This window comes from Saccostrea cucullata, unplaced genomic scaffold, assembly GCF_032062105.1.
Source record: "Saccostrea cucullata isolate Sc308-1 unplaced genomic scaffold, CSIRO_AGI_Scuc_v1 ctg500, whole genome shotgun sequence".
NCBI lineage: Eukaryota > Metazoa > Mollusca > Bivalvia > Ostreida > Ostreidae > Saccostrea > Saccostrea cuccullata.
Window position 1 is genome coordinate 171,935 of NW_026925240.1, and position 22,066 is coordinate 194,000.

The 22,066-nt window shown below is 32.4% G+C and overlaps 1 protein-coding gene across 4 annotated transcripts in view; it reads left to right on the forward strand.

The window, feature by feature from the left end:
- Positions 1-768: 768 nt before the first annotated feature.
- Positions 769-22,066, forward strand: part of LOC134268427 (insulin-like peptide receptor) — a 65,938-nt gene continuing 44,640 nt past the window's right edge. For all 4 annotated transcript variants that reach the window (XM_062750685.1, XM_062750687.1, XM_062750686.1 and 1 more), the window contains exons 1-2: positions 769-1,581; positions 19,397-19,969. In XM_062750685.1, coding sequence (XP_062606669.1) covers positions 1,461-1,581; positions 19,397-19,969 — 694 coding nt within the window. In that variant the 5' untranslated portion in view covers positions 769-1,460. The remainder of the gene's footprint in view (positions 1,582-19,396; positions 19,970-22,066) is intronic.

Sequence of the window (22,066 nt, forward strand, 5' to 3'; positions counted from 1 at the left end):
TTTTTATATTTATTTTTGTAGAAGCATAAGGGGAAAATTGAATAAACTACCGACTGAAACTGAAGATAAAATATATTTTCGGCAAAACCATCTCTCTCAATGTTTCAAAAAATGCAAATATTTTAGATATGTTAAAATATTTGAAATATTTTAAAAATAAATGACGGTGCACTAAATGAAAATTTCTTTTGAAGTTTAGTAGTCTTGGAACCCACTGACTATTAGGAGAAAAAAGTAATAGGCTGTAGTTTATCATAAAAAATAAAATTGATGAAAAGTTAATATGACTAAAAAATTGTCTTTGATCAAACGATATGGTTTTATTTTCAATTTAAATGAAAAAAGTTGATCAATCCATTTAGCATGCAAAGCGATTATATTTTTAATTCATAGTTATGCAATGAAATATTATATTATTAGATAAATGTTTATATTTATAAATCTAGGCCCTAAATAATTAAAAATGATAACATTGCGACTGCCTAAAAGAATAAGGGAGGGGAAATGGACAGTCAAACACGGTCTACGTACATGATTGCACAACATTTTGTGAAACCTCTAAGAAATTTTATGAATGCTGCAGATTATGACTGTCGGGAATGTCCGACAATTCCTTTTCGAACATAATTTCATGAGTTTGATTTAATTTTGATTTATGATCGATTTATTAAACAGGGGAAATGACTTCCTCACTAAATGACCTTGACAGCATGATACGAAACCGTGGATTAACTGTACGTGGTAGCTTTAGAACAATAATCGACCAATCATTTTACGGGCTTGTTTACTTCTAGAGAAATGTTATAGCATGTAATAGACTGTGTATTACCTATGGTTTTTAATTGATTTTAAGGTTATTGTGGACTTTTGGTGCACCAGAAAATGATAATATGGAACTTAAACTTATACAGATGTGATTGTCATGGGTGAATTAAAGAAACAACGTAATCGATATGGCTTTTTCATTGGATTTGCTACTCATTCGACAGCCTAAACAATACGGCGAGAGTTCAAGGCTAAGTTCTTCTAAATGTGAACAAACAACGGCGGATTTACGATAAATTCTTGTGATCAATTTTAGTACATGTGATTTGTTGTGATTAAAAAATGTGATTTTGTATATTTTTTAAGAACGGAAATAACCCTTCCTTCTTTCAAACAAATTAACGTAAAGCTTCTATAGTCGATGTTTGTTTATGACCAGCCTGGGGATTTTTATAGTTTGCTACGCACCGCGACAAGGGTCTCGTTTTGATAACTTTCCCAGACCCTTTGTTGTTTAGCCCACACGTGTTTCTTCGCATACTTGAAATAACTGTTATATTAACAATTTATATAATATACACAGAGTTCTTTAATTAATAGACAGCAGATATCTTGCAAGCCTGCATATATTTATATTTCCTCTATCTCTCTTCTCAGCACACATGACACTATTTTGATATGAGCTAGAATTTAATATGGTAAAACTACTTCAGCAAACAGCATGTTTCTTGTTGGTCATCCTGTGTCTGTGCATGGTGGGGGCGAGATATGCTATGGACAAGAAAACCACCAAGTACCCCAATCCAAATGGCAAAGGTGAGTTCCTAGTCCTTCATGTTAATGTGCATTGAATGCAGAGGTGGAATGTATTAGAAAATCAAATTTTATCATATTGTAGTAGGGCCTAGAAACCACAATTATGATTATTTCACTCCCACTTGCACAACCAATGTAGTATTCATGGGACTAAAATGAACTGTGGCGTTTGATTGGAGTGCTTCCATTCCGCCAGCATTCTGACAAATGAGTGGATTGAGGACATATTCTTTTAAAATTGACAGGTGTTTTGACTGTAGGTTGGTGAAATAGATCTTGACTGACAGTTATGATTTTTTGGTATTGTATCTACATCTGCATAAGCAGTTGCTTGTTATATTTGTTTTAAATTTGACCACCTCTGCATTCATTTTAATGTTATCCATTGGACAGGTTCATTTGAAATTTGAATGTTTGCTATAAAGGTATTTTTAGATCATGATGATAGGGATGTCCCTAACAGTTGAAATAGCAGGGAATTTTTTTAAAAGTAGAAGGGGTTTGGGGTTCCTCCCCTTAACAGAGAGTTGAGGGGAATTCTAGAATAAACCGGGGACTTAAGTCATCATAGACTGGGAAATTCCCCATCCCCCTGATCTCGGGGACAACCCTGAATTCATGTAGTAGAGACATAATTGTAGTTAGTCTTCGATCAAAAAGCATTGATTTTCTTAATTGAAGTACAATGCACATTTTTAAAATCTGACATGCTCCTGTATGTTATTTCAGTAAATTTCGACATTTCTTTGTATCATTGTTAATTAAAACATCATTTGAAAATGTTGTATTCTTTAGTACGCAATTTCATGCTCATCATCCATTTTTAATTCTAAGAAGAGTTCGCCAATATCTCATTTTCATATCAAATATAAATGAATTTGTGATATATTTTACAATTTATAAATGTATACGGTACTGGTAAATGTATTAAATCTAATGTGTTCAATAATTGGCAGAAATTAGTTTTTGAACAAGAAAGTGTAGAATTTATTTAGACTAGCACATTTCTAAGTTTTCTTATTTAATATGTATAAATGTGCAAGACAATTAGCGTTGTTCTTAAATTAGTGAAAGTTTCTTTCCCCCAAAAGCACTAGAGAGAATACACAATAATAAGTATAAATGCAAGACAATTAGTGTTGTACTTAAATTAGCGAAACTTTCTTTCTGCCTAAAGCGCTAAAGAGAATACACAGCCAAACATAATACATTTAGAGTATACTCTAATTAAAAGTGCAAGAATGGTCATTGGACTATTGGTTTTGTCTGATTTAATAAGATAGTGTTAGCACTTTGTCTATCAGGACATTATTGTGTAATAAGATTTCACCTAACAAATTGACAATTGTGAATTGAATCATGCATGAACCAGTGAAAGGGAATGACATTTTGTTGGTCTATGAATCATTTCCTTTGTTTGTGTGTGTGGCTCCCCAACCCTGTTGTCAGATACACTAGAAATACACTGCAGTGCTCTGTAGAGCCTCATTGTGAAACTGACGAGTCCAGCTGCAGACAGAGGGTCGGAGGTCATTGTATTATTGGTCAATTTTAGTCTGTCTATGTACATGTACACCAGAAAAATAAAATAAACTGATTTAAAAAGTACATACATATTGCAGTATTATACAATGTTAATGTATAGTTTGAAGTGTACGATTGTCATGAATACATGTATTTTAGGGTCATTTTAGGAGAACACATGACTATGTACTAGAAGTTTCATAATAACCCTGGTATATCATAATTTTTAAGGGAATGGTAAAATTATGGATATATAGGTATTTACATATCCCAATAAAACATGCTTTAATCGAAATCATTCTGTAGTTTACAAATGGTTCTATTTGATATCATTAGACTATTTTAATTTAGTGCTATGTTCTCATCAACAGATTCTAGACTACAGCATAATCTTTACATGATAAATCATGGATCTAAAAATACGAGGGCCGTTCAAAAATTACACGGACTGTGCTATTATTTACTCTTACAGACGTCATATAGTTATGAAATTTCACAGAAATATGCATCTTAAAGATTCCAATAAATTTTGGGCAAAATTTCTGTATTTTAAAAACATTCTACAAAAATTATCGGTATGTCGATATCGCTGATGGAGAGGTACGGAGCACGACAAAAAAGTTGAAGCAAAAGCATGCGGAATCCAAAATTAACTCATTATTTTTCTATAATTCGCGATATTTTTCGACAATTTTCTCAAACGTATCTTTAAATTGATCTATTATTATGTATTTAGATTTCTGACGTGCTATTTGAAGTACTAACAGAAATATAGTTATTTTTCTCCGATGCGATTCCCGTGAAAATGACTGTGAAAATGACGTCTCCTGAATTGACGGCGCACCACACTTTTGTTAAATTATGTGTAATGCTCGAGATATCGCCAACATAGATCCAGAATATGCATAATGATTCATGTAGTAAATAGGATATTCGTGACATTCGTCCACAAATAGCAAATTGAAATTTTAGACCATTAAACCTCTGTTAAAAGGCTATACGGGAGGATGGAAAGAAGATTATCGACGAAAACTTTATCAGGACTGTAAAGAACGTAACTGAGAGTCATCAATATCACACTATATCTCATAAATACCTGCAGCTTTTGGGTTTAAAACAAAACAAGAATCTTGTTTAATAGATTTTAAGCTTGACAAGAAATGGTGTTTGGATGTTGAGTAGATAAGTCAACATGTACAGGTACTCTTGGAAAATGTTGAGCAAATGAAAGCTCAACCACATATTTTTTTATAATGCCTGTGACGTCGAAGATTTTGCTGCTCCGTGACTTAATGATATGTCCTGATAAATCACTCAAAATTGATACCAATTTACAACATTTTGATATGAAATTTTGAAGACCATATAAGTAAAGATTCTTTTATTTTATGTGTGATATTTTGCCCGATTATGTCGTCAAATATTTTTTCTGTGCAACAAGTCCGCGTAATTTTTGAACGGCCCTCGTATTTACTCTCAGACAGAAAAAACCAATGAAATAGTAAGACATCAGATGATTTTCTCCCTGGATTTCTCTCAAATGACATTGCAGAGCAAGGTGTAAGGCTGTTTTCATGCATATTCTTCACATAGAAGTTGATCTGTGTTTTGCTTGGGTGAACACTGTTGTTTGGTCATTGACCGAAGACAAGAAATATTTTATAATAGAGACCTAAGCTGAAACCAGGTGTCCTGTGTCCACGATACATGTAAAAAGAGGAGCTGGCGGGCTGTGGGGGGTGGGGGCATTAACTTTTCAATAAAATCTATGCACATATATTTTTTTCCAAAAAATAAGATATGAAGAAAAAGATTCTATATAAATCTGATGATTCGAAGTAAGTGTGAACCGCCCAAAGGATACATTGAAATTTTGAAAAAGAGACTTCCCTGAGATTTGGAAAATTGTATTCCATCTGACAACATCCCAACTCAAACTATCAGGTTACAGAGTTCTTAAGACTTGTCTAAAAGGGTATTGGTTTTGGAATTGTCAATGCATAACATTATATAAATTTATTTATATGAATTGTAATGTAAAAAAATTATATTCCCAGTATCAGTAAATATACCCCAATATTAGTCGGCAACACTTACAAACAGGAACAGTTTTTTGCCTGCAGTTATGTCTTGAGTTCATTATCCTCTCTATGTGATTGAAACAGAATAGTTAACAATAAAATAACATGATTCATTAAATTAAAAGTGTGAAATGGTTGGTTTTATTTGTTTAAATGTTTAAAGTCTCTTTGGAATTCCTCTTCAGCCAATCTTTACATGAATATGTATGTGATTAGTCATGTTACAGATTACTGATTAGTCAGGGAAAAATTGAGTTTTGGTTGTTTAAATACATGTATTATAAATGCATATCTTTCCCTTTGAAAAACACTTCCACTTTGTCTAGAATTTTTGAATGGTGGGTGCTAATGCCTTTATATTTCACAGATGTATTACCTTTCTTTAGTTACCAACATATTGACATTTTGACCTTGGAGTTTGACCCACACCTTTGATAAATTTTACCAAACTTTAAACTTGTTCACAACTTCAAAAAGTGGGTGCTTGGGCTTTTATATTTAACAATCTCTGTGACCATCTGCATACCATTCTTTGAGTACCAGTGTCCTTAACTTACCTTTTGATCTTGACCTTGAAGTTTGACCTACAGTACCTTTAAAAAAACTTTAACCTTGTAGGGTTTTCAAATAACACCTGTGTTTTTCTTGTGACAACATCAGTACCAACATTTTTGAAAATTGGCCCTGAATCCTGAAAATTTTCACCCATTTAAATTTTATGATAAAAACCGATGGTCTGTAACTATAACAATTGCTGCTCTTTGAAGGGGGAGACAATTAATAAATAATAAATAAAATTCTTGTTTAGTTGGGTTATTTTGAAGAATGTAAAGAACCACTGGTTAAGAGAAGTTAAAATTTTGGGTCACAGAACCAAAAGAATCAAAGTTTTAAGCAGATAATAATATTTAGTTTAGTTATACATATATTTATGCATTACACCCCATTTAGTGTAAATTTAGATTTACCCTTTGAGAATTAGGTTGAGGGCACACTAGGGGCTCAAGTGTAACATGCAATTTTTTGTTTACACCTTTCAACTATTTTCAAGATTAGTAATTCATGATTTCTTAGATGAGGGTTATGCAATTTAGAAGAAATTATTTTTAATTTCCTGATCAAATTTACTTGCACTGACTTATTTTGTGGGTTGCACACTTGGTGCAATGGAACAGTATTTGAATAAGGAGTTGATCCTTCTGTCATTTGATCAAATCCCTCTGTGGGACATGGAGAGCATTCTTTGGGATGAGAACATAAAAACCAGAGACCTTGTCTTGCAGTAGATGCTGGCACAAAAAAGATCCTTGCTGCTTATAAGCCAGTAAATGCTGAGTACTGGTCATTATAATTTTCAGCCCTCCACAGGCACATGGTGGTGTCTCAATATGCAAGAAATATTCTCAAAGGGACTTGAACAAAAATTTATTTTGATGGAACTAATGAATTCATTTGACTCAATTTTGACTTCTTGCACCATGAGGTTAACATAGTTTTAGAAGAAAGGATGATGTGACAAAAATTCCACTATATTTTTACAACGATGTTGTTAGTTTTCAAACATGAGTGAATAAATACGACGACTTTTGAATAGTTTCAATAGTTCAGACACATTTTAATTATAAGGAATACTGCATTATCTTTGATTTTTTTTACCCTATCACAGCTAAATTTGGAATGGTTTGTGAGAATATTTTCTTTTATGGCAAGAGAATGGGCGGGTCTTAGTTCAATAGACGGATAATACCTTATATGGCTATTGTTATTATTTCGCACTTAGTCATTGTCCAATCCGATGACAGAACAACAAAACATGCTGGTTTACTACGTGTACATTTTATCGCAGACACGTGGTTTAGGTAAATTTACCTGATGTCCTTTTCAACATTTCAAACTTTTATAATGGTCAGCCAATGCTGTTTATACTTAAAAATAGGCATGGATTTTCAGCATTTACGTTTTTTTTTAGGACAAGAAATTCATAGGAAACTTGTATGATACTCGGGAATACGTGTAGCGAATTGCTCACCAAACACGCTACAAAACTTAAATGTATATCATGTATATTCTATCAATTGTTTGTAACTGTATATAAATTTTACAGTGGTCTCGGAAATGGTACATAAGTAGATCCGTGTCTAATCTGTGACTCAAATGCATAAAAAATTATCGGAAAGCAGTAAAATTCCAAGCAAGTTTCCATAGTATTTTTGTGGTATTCACTCGTAACGAATTTCATTTAGCTGATTGGTCAGTTAGTATAAGTATCGCCTGTGCCTCGATTAACATATGAATTCATTCTTGCGTCAGAAAATCGAGTTCCGTCGATCTGTTTGTAATGGGAAAGGCCAACTAGATTTTACGATTTTTTAAAAAATAGCATGTGAGCGCAGCTAGGTACAATTTTCTCCTTTCACATATAGGTAGATTTCAATAAAATACAGTGACCAGCCAAACAAGAAAATTGTACCTATCTGCGCTCGTATATTTTAAGGGCTTCAAAGAGTAGGGCGGGGTTAAAATGCTATGGGAATTGAATGTAAACATGATACCCCTACCCCAATAAAAGATTTATATCTTTCAAATTAAGTTGCTATTTTTGTTAAAGATAGTATTCTATAAAAGTACACATATCAGTGATTAGTTACATACAAAAATTTGAGTAAAATTTTGACATTTAATTTTTTGTCAGTATACGAGGGGCCGCAAGTCACCTCATCCTTTAAAAAATTCCACTTTTTGAAGAAGGTTTCTGTAGAGAGTATGGTCCCATGGTTGATATTGGTTATTATATACAAGTGTACATGTAATTTTGTTCTAACCATGATCTAGATGCAATGGTTATGATTTAATGTCTATAGATTTACTGTAAATCACTTTTTATTCGCGAGAACTTTATTTTTCGCGTAACTACGCGAGACGGTATGCTCGCGAAAATTTAATTCTCGCGTATAATAGAATTCCTTAAGATTACATAGAGCAATGACCACAATTCGTGAAAATTTTGTCTCGCTAATAAAGATTCAATGTCTATCTCGTGAAAATAAAGTGTTGCGAAAAGTAAGTGATCTACAGTAGTTCATTTTGACTATCATCTAAAGGCAATGGTATAGCTTCATTGTTTTACAACTAATTTTTTTTTTAACAACATGTGATCTAGAAGTGTAGGTTATGTTTCATGTTAACATGAGGTTATATGTTCTTAAATTTAAGCATTTGAGAAAACCATGAAAACTCCTCAGAACAAAAATTATATGATAAAGGCAAGTGTGTACAAAATAAACTTCAATAAAGAATGAATATGCACTCAAGATCTTTTTCAAGAACAAAGGGCTTGTACACAAAGATGTGTTCGTAAAAAAATTCTGAAACAAATCGGAAATTTTAAGAATGGAGCAAAGAATTACTGAAATTCTTGCAAATACATATATACACAGACTTTTTACATGTGATACATGAATGAATACCTTACATACTCTTATTAAAGACTAACTTTTTGTTTGGAATTTCTCTAATTAAAAAACATGAAAGCTGGATTCTATTCCTTAAGCATCAGGCTCTGCAGTATTAGTTCCTAGACGTATTGATAGATTCTACAGCTGTTTTTTCAAAAGGGGAATGTATTGATTTTCAATACTTTTCAAGGTTAAAAAATGCAAACAACAAACTTAATGCAATCCAGATAGAATGGTGAATTTTACTCTTTGCAATCAAACAAAAACTAAACCCCGAATTCATTTACATGTATTGCTGAAAGTGATTAAGGATTTTATGTATGACTGAACTATTTTATGAATCAGTATACAAATTCAAATAGCAGCATCTTGCATGTGGGAAGTGTTCAGTTCAAGCAAACTCCTTAAGAGGATGGGCAAACAAAAAAATATTATCCTGACATAACATGCTTTAGGCTTAAGGCTGCTTTCTTGACATTACATGTTGCATATTGTTGATGGAGGTAAGGTGCCTTTGATTTTAGGTGTAGGAATTTATCTATCATCCAGCTGTATAATATGTTCTAGATCTAATCCTAGCGCTCCTTCAATCATTTTTGGGGCATTTTGAGTGTAACACTGACCATTGGGCTTTGAAAAATTTGAAATATATATAATTAGCCTAAGTAAGACATCTTTCTGTCACAGTAATGTAAAGTTACTAGTTATGAGATGTGCCTATATGTGTGTACTGTGTAGCTTGTTTTGAAACATATGCTTGTTTGATAGCTTAAAAGATTATAAAGATGTTTTGGGCAAATTACCGCTTCCAGACACAGAGAAAAAAAATCGGCTGAGTCAAAAAGTGTGTCGGCAGCGTGCAATGAGAAAAAAAACATCTCATGCCTCCCAATGCAAAACAAGTATGAATTGATTTTTCTGTTGTGCTTAACTACTCGACTGAATTTATTTCTGTTAGGTGACCTTAACCTGGACCATTTTTACAAAGGATCTGGTATTTAAATTTAGATAATGCCAGATAATATTTCATCAGGACATGGGAGTTGTTTACAACCAGTGGAGTCGACACAAAATGGCGGATTTTTATCATTATAGGGGTGCAACATTCCAGTATTGACCTTTAGTTCGTATTTTTTTTTTTCAAATGGAGCTAAACATAAAATATAAAGATTCACCAATCATTTTAGGGCTCTAATTGAAAGTCAGATGTATCTAAAACTGATGTAAAATAATGACTAATATACTCCACATTTTATTTTTTTGTGATTTTTTTTCATTTCTTAGTCAATAAGAAATAATGTGTATAAGATTTCAATGGATTTGATTTTAAGAAATTTATTTTTGTGCTTCTTCTAAAGAGTGAAAGTTGTTGCACATTTTAAATGACCTAGAATAAAGACACTTGGCTCAGGGTATCTGATAAGAAACCAAGAGATGTACAGTCAATTTAATTATTCTAGTAGTTGTAATGTAAGTTGTTTTTACAGATAAAATATAAGTTTTTCTTCAACTCTGTGTTTAATTCTACTCTCAGTTTAAAAAAAAAAACGATCCTGATTTTAATTAGTTAATAATTTGATTAACCACAAGAATTTAGGGTTTGCCCCTAACTGTTTTATAGGAGTGGCAGGCATAAATGGACAATGAATGACCAAAAATAAAATTCAGACATTAATCTTCAAACTTTGCTAATAAGAAAGTAAAATGGGGGATTATAAATTACATCTATTCTATAAAATACCCCCCCTTCAAAAAAAAAAGGAAGGAAAGAAAGTTTACAGTAAGAGACTTGATAGAAAACTTAAAATAAAAAAAAATAAGTTACTGAAGTTAGTATTGCATGCCATTAATTAGCATATATTTTGATGGATAAAAATTCAAAAAATGAACGAAAGAGAACAATTTGAAGAGTATGACAATATCAGCTAATCATGTGAAATTTCTTTTTGTGTGTGTTGTGCATCTAATTTTATGTGTACAAATGCCCAATTTGAGAAAACTGTGAAGATAAAAGGTACTTTTGTTTGGAATACTTATTTGATTGTAGATAAGTAAATTTAATTCTTTTAGTAAAAATAAGTGTTACCATGGTTACAGTGCCATATTTCTGTATAATGATAAAAAAAGTTAAATATGGTTACATGTTTTCCCTTTTTGGAAGAAAATGTAATGCCGTATATATGTTTGCAGATAAAGGACTTTATTCGGTAGTAACCAATATTTGCCCCCAAAATCAAACTTTGACGGAGTAATACTTAATTATATTCTAAAACGGGGATACATGCTGACTTCAAACCACTGAATATTTTCGTTAGCAGTGACGTCATATGTTTGAAATGGCGTCAGGAAAATGTCGTAAATTTAAAATTTCTATGATTTCTACAGAAAAATGTAAAAATTGCGTCAATATTTTTAGTAAAAATCACCGAGCGCAGGTCTGCTACTTTATTCGGTAGTAAATTTGCCCCCAACATCAAACTTTGACGGAGTAATACTTAATTTATTTTAAAACGGGGATACATGCTGACTTCAAACCACTGAATATTTTCGTATTTAGCAGTGACGTCATATGTTTGAAATGGCGTCAGGAAAATGTCGTAAATTAAAATTTCTATGATTTCTACAGAAAAATAATAAAAATTGCGATCAATATTTTTAAGTAATCACCGAGCGAAAAAATACATTCTGAGAAATAAAGTATATTAAAAATATATTTTTTTGTTCTAGGCTCAATATTTTGATATAATGTGTAGAATGATAATATCAATGAAATATGCAAATATTGTTCCTGAGCAGACCAGTCTGCGGTCTGTAAATTCTATAGCAAAAATTGTCAGAATTTAGTCCATTTTTGTCCTTTTTCTAAAAAATAATGCAAAATCCGACTAGTTTGTGACGTCATAAAAACAAAAATTGTCAATAACTTATGCTGAAACTATAATATGTTTTTTTAATTTATATTTTTCATACAATTTATACAATACAATACATTTTAAGAATTTTTCAAAATTTGTTTTTTGTGGAGGCAAAGATATGCAATATAACGAATATAGTTCTTTGTTTTATTTGGTTGGATTCCTTAGAACATCATCAAAGAACACTTGTGATATACCATATTTATCTACAATACCAAAAATGTTTATGGTATCAGGTTACGAACAAATCCTAGCTCAAAACAAACCAGAAGTAATCAGGCATAAGGGATATAACATGCACATTTAAATTTTGGAGATCTAAATAAGAATGACTTTGTGTTTTTGGACTTGAGGAAAATAATTAATGTTTTCAAGGTCGTAGTACAAACCTACTCTTTGTATTAAATATCTTTTCCAGTGATTTATTTTTATTTTTTGACTGCTCAAACAATGTACCAAGATTGCTTTGTTTGATATCTTGAATAACAATTTTTTTATGTTTCAATTAATTTTTTTTTGTATGTTATGAAAACAACTGAACTTACATTGATTTTTAAAATCCCAATGAAATATACAGATGATTTTCTCCCCCCAATATGCAATATCCTAATGTATTGAAATTGAATGCACTGTTTGAACTTGCTTTGCTGATCGAAAAATTAGTTGTGATCAGTTACTAAATATGTACCGGTACAAATAAACACTATTATTAATGCAAAAAAAGCACCATCCAGTGAACATGGGGAATTTTAAATGACATTTATGTACCTATACTTTTAATTTTAAAAAAAATGGAGAGCTTTTTTAGCCTTGTAACAATTGATTTTTTTAGTCTTGTCTTATTTTTCATATACCATGGTCTGTTCAAATTTCATAAAAATTACAAACTATTAAAACATATTTACAATTTTATAGGGTACATAAATATCTGCATAAAGCTGTCTGTAAATAGTTAATTGCTTGATTGATATGGACATAAGGTAAAAATGAAAGTGAAAGTGAAATAGAGCTTTGGAGTTTGTCCATGTCAGGAAATGCAAGCACATTAATTACCCATTATGGCTATATAAGGTTATCACTGCTATCTGTTTGTTTTTCTGTTGTGGGTACGTCACATCTTGCTGGTTACATATGTTTAATCAATTTTGCAAGAAATGAAAGGAAAATATTTCATTCCATATTTGTTAGAAGCCTACAATCATGTGGCTACATGGAATTGAAAAAACAGGAAGAGATAAATAATAGAATTCTTTCTTTGAAGGACCAATCAGTTAAAGAAAAAAAAATTAATTAAAAGTAACACATTTCTAGTCCATTTAGCTTTTAGTGAATTGCTGAAACTGATTAACATTCAGTGTACTAGAAATACAGAGTGAATATTACAAAAATATGTTATTATAATGACCATCAAAGATAAGAATTAATACTTTCTCTGAACTATATTTCAGTTGTGTTTATCTCCTGTGTGGATTTTTTTAAAAAACAAGTATCGGATTCCAAGGTGACGATCAAAGTAAAAAAAAAAAAATCTTTATGACAGCAGCACAAAATGGCAGCCATCTGCCTGAAACACCCACACATCCTCACTGTTCATCATTCATTGGTCCATTGCACTGTTTTGGTAAAACTGCATTTTTCGGTATTAATTGATAACTTCCTGGAATCAATATTGTTTTCTTGCCTTTGGACAAAAATGAAAATGATACCACGAAAGCTCCATTAACCATCATTAATTTCATTAAGATTGTTTAAATTTGTGTGAAATAATCAATGTTTTGATTGTCATTTTCCTCAATTTTTTTTTATCCTTTGAAAAAAAAAGATCTAGAAAAGAATGGTATAAATATTTGTAAAGTTTACTTGCATCAAATTAGCATTCCATCATTTTGATAAAATAAATTGTATTATAGGTCCAATATTATAAATTTATATAGTTTTATCTGACATTCGTATGCTGGTGATTTTGACACTTATTTAAAAGAGGAAAGGTGATTTTTGGTCTCATTGGTTAGAACATGCATAATAATTGTTTTGTAAAATAATTAAATGAACTTGCATATACATGCACTTATTCTTCAATAAATAGTGTTCATAAAGTGGCAAGGAAGAACAGAGATCGATGAATTCTAAGCAGAGAGAAGACATGGAATGGCCTTGTTTTGAAGTATCCAGTAGTCTTGTTAACAAATGATGAATTCCCAACCTTTACAAAAAATTGTTTTCCAAGAAAACTGTTTTATTGAAAAAGAGACCACTTTCTTCTAAATATTTAAAGCAAACCCGTTAATACCCTTAAGTTATTCAAACCTAGTTAGGGCATGTGTAAAAAATTGTTTGCTTCATGCACCTAGCTCTTTCTCAACTCAAGATAAAAATAATGGGGGAGGTTCGTTAGGGGGAAATTTTATTTTGTTTAAATCCCTTGTGAATATGAAGTAAAATTATAGTTTTAAATGGAATAAAAAAAATCTGGAATGAATTTTTAAAAAAAAAAATTTCCTGGAAGTTAAAAAAATTTGGTCGAGAGAGGGCAAACAAACATTCTTTTTGAAGATTGCCTTACAGTCTGAGTTTTATCATTAAGAGTAAGATTTGCAGGTGGTTAATTGTATGTGGATTCCAATTAATTAAATTGCAGGCTGTAACAAACTGTGAAGGCTGATCCAATAGATGAAATAATTATTTATGTAGTATCTTCAGATGTATACCAGAGTTTGATGTACATAAAGTTAAGCAAGCTTAAAGATACAAGGTGTATACTCCATCATAGAACTGAGTAGAAATGGTGGATCTGAATTAGGTCAATGATCAAATCATTCAAATCTGATTGTTCTAAAGTTTCTTGTCATTAATGACATGCTAGATTTGTGTTAAAAGCATACATATGCCTAAAGGTCGATTATTTGCATGTCTTCATGTTAGGTTGGAAATGAAGAGATAATCACATTCATACACTTTTCTTTAGGACAATATCATAACAATTGAAGGAAGAAATTAGCACATGTTAGTGTTTAAAATATGGAATCCATGGTTTTTGTAGGATGATCATTTCAGATAAATCAGCTGGAAAAAATGAATGTGTGGCAGGAATTTGCAATAACAATTACATAGGAGTGATCCAACTTGAATTTTTTGTCAAATGTACTCTTTATGAGGAATTTATTGTCAACACATGAGAACATTTGATTATATTATCATACTTTCCATTTAACCCTATGTACTCTATCATTCTGTTATTTGAATGAAGTTTATATTTTATAGTTGCTGAACTTAAAAAATAGTTTGAGTAAAGTGATAACATCAAATTGTTAAAGCCAGATTTACCTGGGCAAGAGCATGCACAAATTGCAAGCTTTTCCTTGAATATTCATTTTGATTTTTGTGGAGAATATTTCCTTTTTTTAAATGAAATTTATTTTCAGTAATACAATCAGATTATCTCAGGTTCATGAGATATAGTTTACAGAATGGAACTTAAGGTTTTGTACCCTACATATTAACATGCTAACTTAGCCGTGAACAATAAAGAAAATTCCTTGCATGGTTACAAAGTACACAGTCACCAGCAGTTATTTTAGTGAATGGAAAAATATGTTGACTAAATGCCTGCTCACAAGATTTGTGGTCATGTGATCATCTGAGAAACCAAAACAGAGTTAACTATTACCGGGGTATTTATTTTTAGAGCAGTTTGATGTTTGCTAATGAAAATTCAAAGCAATCAATAATGAAGTGTTTTGGTGCAAGATGTCTGTGTGTGTTTTTTCAAGGTGACATTCACTGCTATTTGGTATATGTCAAGTTGTCCTTGGCAGTAGTGCTATGTACACAAAATGTTGTTTATCAAGACTAGTTATGATAATTCTGAAAACTTGATCCCCTATCTTGCAATGGTTTTATTTTTTGCATTTGTACCTTTAAATTTTTTTTATAGTAATTGACCATTTTGAGTATGGGGAACATGTATACTTAAGTTTACATTTGTGAGCTAAATTCTTGCATTTCCTGGAATATGATTTTATCAAAAATAAAATTTGACAAAGGAAGGTTTGATACTAGGTGGCAGAATTAAAACACTCTTCATTCTCTTAGATCCTTCGTGGGATACTATGCTGAAATTCTCAGTTCCTCAGGAATTCTCTCCTTATTTTTTATAGCTTTTGTCACAGTCAAAATTAGTTTGATTGTTAATATACACATAATTTGTCATCTTTCATCCTGTTTTCTCGACAACAAAAAATGCATGTTGCACAGAACATGCTTAGATGCATTGCACTTAGGTGTACAAGAATTACTGCTGCAATATATTATTAAGCATATAATTTTACTGTAATGAATTAGACAATGCTTCAAAACTATTTCCTTTTAAATATAAATCACAGAAATTAATTGATAAATTTTGAATTATATGAGTTGTTTTTAGATTGACACATAATGTTATCTCATTCAAATGCTAATTAGAGTTTGCCCACCTTAAGTGAAAAACATGTCTCTGAAATGATAAAATTTTGCATATATACACCTTGTCCTCCTGTTTGTGTGTAGGAGTGGTGATAGAAAGGTTTCTGTCCAGTTGATTAGCACATAAAACAATTAAAGTTTTGGATATTGTCTTTTTCTTTGCAGATAAATATCTAGCTCAAGGTCTGTTTTGGGTAGGATCGAGCAATTTTTGACAGAGTTTGTTCCCCTGAACTAACAAAAATTCCAATTATTTGCAGTTTCCATTCATTTTATTTTTATGTTTGTCCAAAGAGAGAAGGGGGGGGGGATAAGTGTTTCACAAGCATCTCTCAATTATTTAAGTTGTCTCCTTGGCATTTTCCTATGATGCACTTCTGCTATTGTTCTGACTATGCCCAAGTTTTGGACCAAGCCATCATGTGTTATGGCTGCCTTTGGCTGGTCCAAAACATGCACCAAGATCTAACATCTTTCCAGGTCTTTTATATCTAACCATGCAGGTTATGTCACACAACTGAAATTAGCAAGAATTTACAAATTGCCAAATCTGGGCCATAATATTTGTGAGTTAGGATTTTTATACCCAGTATCACCATGGTGTCGATCACAAGCTTTTAAGTTTGATGGTTATTTTGATGGAGGAGCCCAATGTAGATTACGTCTGGGACTTTTTCTTCATGACTTTCAATCTCATAGTAATCTGTAGTATGAAATATAATTTTTTAGGATGAATTGGTGTCAAAGAAAGAACTGGCCAAACTTTTGTTGCAGAATTCATTACATGTACATTGAATGGTGATTGGGAGGATGGATGCTTCCAAATTTGAACTGTGTTTACTCTTTGGTTCATAGAAATATACACACGTTTCATCACCTGTTGTAATTCTGTTTATGAAAAAGATTCCATCTTTTGCCTACCTATTGATATAACTGGCAAACATTGCCCCTTGTACTCAAATCTGTAGCATTCCAAGCTTACGGGTAAAAAAAATCTTTCTTGAAACGCTCATATATATTCCAAATAAAATCATGAATTAATATTCAGAAAAAGTTCATGTACTGTAAGGAGGTAGTGCCTAATAAACAGAATATTGCTTGCAAATACATGTATTCTATAGACCATTAATTCAAATGCAAAACCTTTCTAGATTTATCTTAATTATGAGTGACCAATATTTCCATTGCACAACTTAGAATTGCTCTGTTTTTTTAAATAGAATTGCGAACTTTACAAGTGAATTGGTCTAATTTTGCATTAGTACATATTTAATTCATGTTGGGGTAAAGAATATCATTGATGTAGACAGCAAGATTCCAGTCCCCGAAGAGCAAGCTAATGATATACTTGAACTGTACTGTCACCATTCCCTAGCTTAGCATTTCAGCCACTAACTAGGCGTAAGTGAAGTTTTGGCAATTCCTATTATGGCCATAATCTTTATAAATATCCTTATAATATTTCTGCCAAGGATTTATCAAAATTTACACATTTTTTGTTCCTTTGCTTCATTTCTATCACATCCTCTTTGTGTCATTTCACATTGTGATGTCATTTTTAGCTCACCTGAGCCAAAGGCTCAAGTGAGCTTTTCTGATCACAATTTGTCCGTTGTCTGTCGTTGTCGGCGTTGTCGTCGTTGTCGTTGTTAACTTTTCACATTTTTATCTTCTTCTCAAGAACCACTGGGCCAATTTCAACCAAACTTGCCATAAAGTATCCTTAGGTGAAGGGGATTCAAGTTTGTTCAAATGAAGGGCCACGCCCTTTTCCAAGGGGAGATAATTATGAATTGGAGAAAAATTAATGGCATTTTTAAAAAATCTTCTTCTCAAGAACCACTGGGCCAGGAAAGATGAAACTCATGTGGAATCATCACCAGGTAGTGTAGATTCAAGTTTGTTCAAATCATGACCCCCGGGGGAAGGGTGGGGCCAAAATGGCCGATCAAAGTTTTACATAGGAATATATAGGAAAAATCTTTAAAAATCTTCTTCTCCAGAACCACTGGGCCAGGAAAGATGAAACTCATGTGGAATCATCACCAGGTAGTGTAGATTCAAGTTTGTTCAAATCATGACCCCCGGGGGTAGGGTGGTGCCAAAATGGCCGATCAAAGTCTTACATAGGAGTATATAGGAAACATCTTTAAAAATCTTCTTCTCAAGAACCACTGGGCCAGGAAAGATGAAACTCATGTGGAATCATCACCAGGTAGTGTAGATTCAAGTTTGTTCAAATCATGACCCCCGGGGATAGGGTGGGGCCAAAATGGCCGATCAAAGTTTTACATAGGAATATATAGGAAAAATCTTTAAGAATCTTCTTCTCAAGAACCACTGGGCCAGGAAAGATGAAACTCATGTGGAATCATCACCAGGTAGTGTAGATTCAAGTTTGTTCAAATCATGACCCCCGAGGGTAGGGTGGGGCCAAAATGGCCGATCAAAGTTTTACATAGGAATATATAGGGAAACCTTTTAAAATCTTCTTTTCAAGAACTTCAAATCCATGCTTAGTGATATTTATATGGAATCATCCTCAGGTAGTGTAGATTCATGTTTGTTCAAACCATGACCCCCTATGAGGTTAAAATTCAAGCCCCCCCCCCCCCCCCAAACTCAGTAAACTTTCAGTTCGGATCTGATATGTGCTTTTTCCTAGCAAATTGCTCAGGTGAGCGATGTGGCCCCTGGGCCTCTTGTTACATTTTAACTCTCATTTTTACATTGTGGTATCATATGTGCTAAATGCAACACGAGCTTTTTCAAGCACATGTTCATGACAAAAATTTTATTCTGATATAAAGTCTTGTGGATCTGATACAGACAAAAACTTGAGCTCTTTGAATCACCCCTCATGTAGACCTTTCTGAATTAGGAAAAGATAAAAGTTTTCATTCAATGGAGTTGTTTTTTATTATCTTCTACATTCTTGCAACAGGGTGGTTTCTTTCTTGTATTTATAGCAATATTTCAAGGACAAAAGGCGATTAAGGTATTTGACCTTGGCCCATTCTTGTTTTTCTTGTGTTGACATCATGCTTGGTGCATGAATCTTGCACTAGGTACAAAGCTATTAAGATAAGAGAGAATTTAAATCGGCAAGGTATCAGATCAAAAATCATTCAAAAATTTAGTATCCCTTGCCACCATTGGCAACCCCCCTTCCCCCCAAAATATATATATCAAAATAGCAAGGGATGGTGAAAATACGGTACTATAGTTTGTGTTTTCTTCCAGAGTCTTCCACTATAATAAAAGACAGTATATCATTTGTTTTGTTATATTATAATGACTGATGTATTCTTGCAGTTTAAGATTAAATGTTTGTTTTGGGGTTTCCTTTTCAAAATCATTCTTTTTTTTTTTGTTGCAGGTATGATATGTGAAGATGTTGATATTCGAAATGATGTGAATGCATTTGCTGAACTAGAAAACTGTACCGTTATCGAGGGAAACTTGAAAATTCTTCTGATTGAGGGGGCCTCCCACCAACAGTATGAAAACCTGTACTTTCCCGATCTAGTGGAGATCACAGAATTCTTTCTTCTTTATCGTGTCTATGGATTAAAGAGTCTCAGACGAATTTTCCCCAACCTGTCCATAATTCGGGGTCACAAGCTGTTCTTCAATTTTGCTTTGGTGGTGTTCGAATTGATGGACTTGGAGGAGCTGGGTTTGATCGGTCTGACCACCATAGAACGCGGAGCAGTTAGGTTTGAAAAGAATCCCATGCTATGTTATATTGATACCATCGACTGGACCAAAATAGCTGTAGGTGTTCAGGGAATGAGTGAGCACTACTTCAAAAGGAACAGAATTGCCAAAGAATGTGTGGATGTGTGTCCAAATAACTGTACCACCACAGCGGTTGTCACAGCATCAGGGGAGGTTACCAAGGAAGTCAAGAGTAGATGTTGGACCAATTCGCATTGCCAAAAGATTCTAAGTAAGTCCAAGTTTTCTCTGGATAACAAATGTCTTGCTTATAAAATTTGTTATATTCTTGATACTCTAAATAGGAATTGTTATTATTAGTGCAAAAATTTGTTTTTCCAAAGTGAACAAACTTATAATTCATTGCTGGAGACCTTACTAACTCGCATGTGGTAAATTAAGACATTTATTTAGTGACAGTGATACGATGCATCAAAACTTTATTAAATTTTGCACAGGCAAAAATAAAAAATTTCAAATTTGAAATTTAAATGAATGAATTTGTGATTTTTAAAGCAGTGCTTTATTGTTTTGAGCTTCTGTTGAATAGCACTTTGACAATTATATAGATATTGGTATCAAGTTGTTTTTCTTAAATTTTGCATCTAAAGTGAATTTTATATTTTTGTTTTTATTTGGAAAAAAGTAAACAATTTCCTATACTGTTAATATAATGAAATCTAGTTCAGAAAAATTACTTTTTTGTGCACAACACTCTTTAAAAAGTGTTGGTACCCAACATTAGCAGAAGAGGGATGAGGTAAATTCCAGGATAGTGAAATACAAGAAAAATATTCCAGCTTGTCCAAATGTGAAATATACAGAGCTGCCAACCCGGTTTTGGCATAAGGCATCTTAAATATGCCTGACATTTTCTCGTTATTATTCTGATTTCTGTTTCCTTCTGTCAAAGACCCTCCCCTAAGGTTTCAAGGGGGGTGGGGGGTGTTAGGTGGCGAATGTTTATATGATCAAAGTTTAACAGCGGAATACATCGGGGGTGGGGGGGGGGGGGCAGAATATCTGATTCTGATGGTAAAGAACAGAAGGAGTATAGTGAGTTAGGTAAGCCTTGTGGCCCATGGATCTAGATACTTTTGAAATAATTTCACTTTGTCAAGGTTCTGTAATATAGTTCCTCTACAGATACCCCAGAGAAGGACTGCAATGTTAACTGGGTTCACAGTTGGTGGTGTTTCTGATTCCTTCATAAGCAGCTGTGAAAAATATAGGATGCATCCTTATTAGAAGATTTGGCTTTAGTCTACAGATTATGCAAGTACATGTACAAATAGGCTGCATGTCCCTCTTCTTAAGCTTTTCAGAATCTGTAGACTGTTGGTTTGTCTGGTTTAATTTTAAATACTTTTTATTATATATTAATTTTATTTCAATCTTGAATTTGAAAAGAGTCTTGGAGTTGCAAAGACAACCAGAAATAAAGTGGAATGTTTTTTTAAAATGTTGAAATTTTTTTATTTGTATTGTTATAATAAATGGCTATTTTGATAAAGTTTCCATGATAATTGATTATTTGATCATAAGTTAAACTAGTCCGAAAAATCTGACGTTTTCCAGGCTTTTTTACAATTTTGATATTTTCATGTTTTTCTGGCACGTAAAATATCAAAATCATCAAAAAAGCCTGGAAAACGTCAGATTTTTAGGACTAAAGTTATACATTATTCACGTGTATACACACTGAGAATTCTTCAAGTGTTGAATGAGTGATTTTGTCACTAGGATATTACCACATACTTACATTCTACTACAATAATACACAACTAGGAGCATTTGTCTGGTGATACATTACTCTGGCTGTATTAATAATACAAGAAATTTAATTCAGATGGACTAACATATTATGTTTCTTCCAAAATCAGCCAAGATGTCTTGTAGATTAGTACTTTGGCATTATTAATGCATAGAATTGAAAATTTTGTTCATCAAATATTTTTTCAAGGAGAGACAGTTTTCTTTAATTTCTTTCATTACCATGAAATCTGTTACTTTTATGTCACAAGAGTCATTGAACACATTAAAAGGACAGATCATGTAATTTATTGGACCTGTAACGAGACCTATCTGAATCGCATTTTCTATTCATTTATGATGAAAGACCTCAAATCTTCATTCATGCTTTTTCCTAGCTGACACCGAGAATAAATTAACATGTATATGAAATGAAGAAAAATGTGTTTCCCTGTACTAAGCTAACAGAATTTTTGGAATACATTAATGAATATCTAAGAAGAACATAGTTCTCAAATTAACCTACAGTTTTCCAAATGATATGTATATACATAAACATCCAATATATAGATATAAT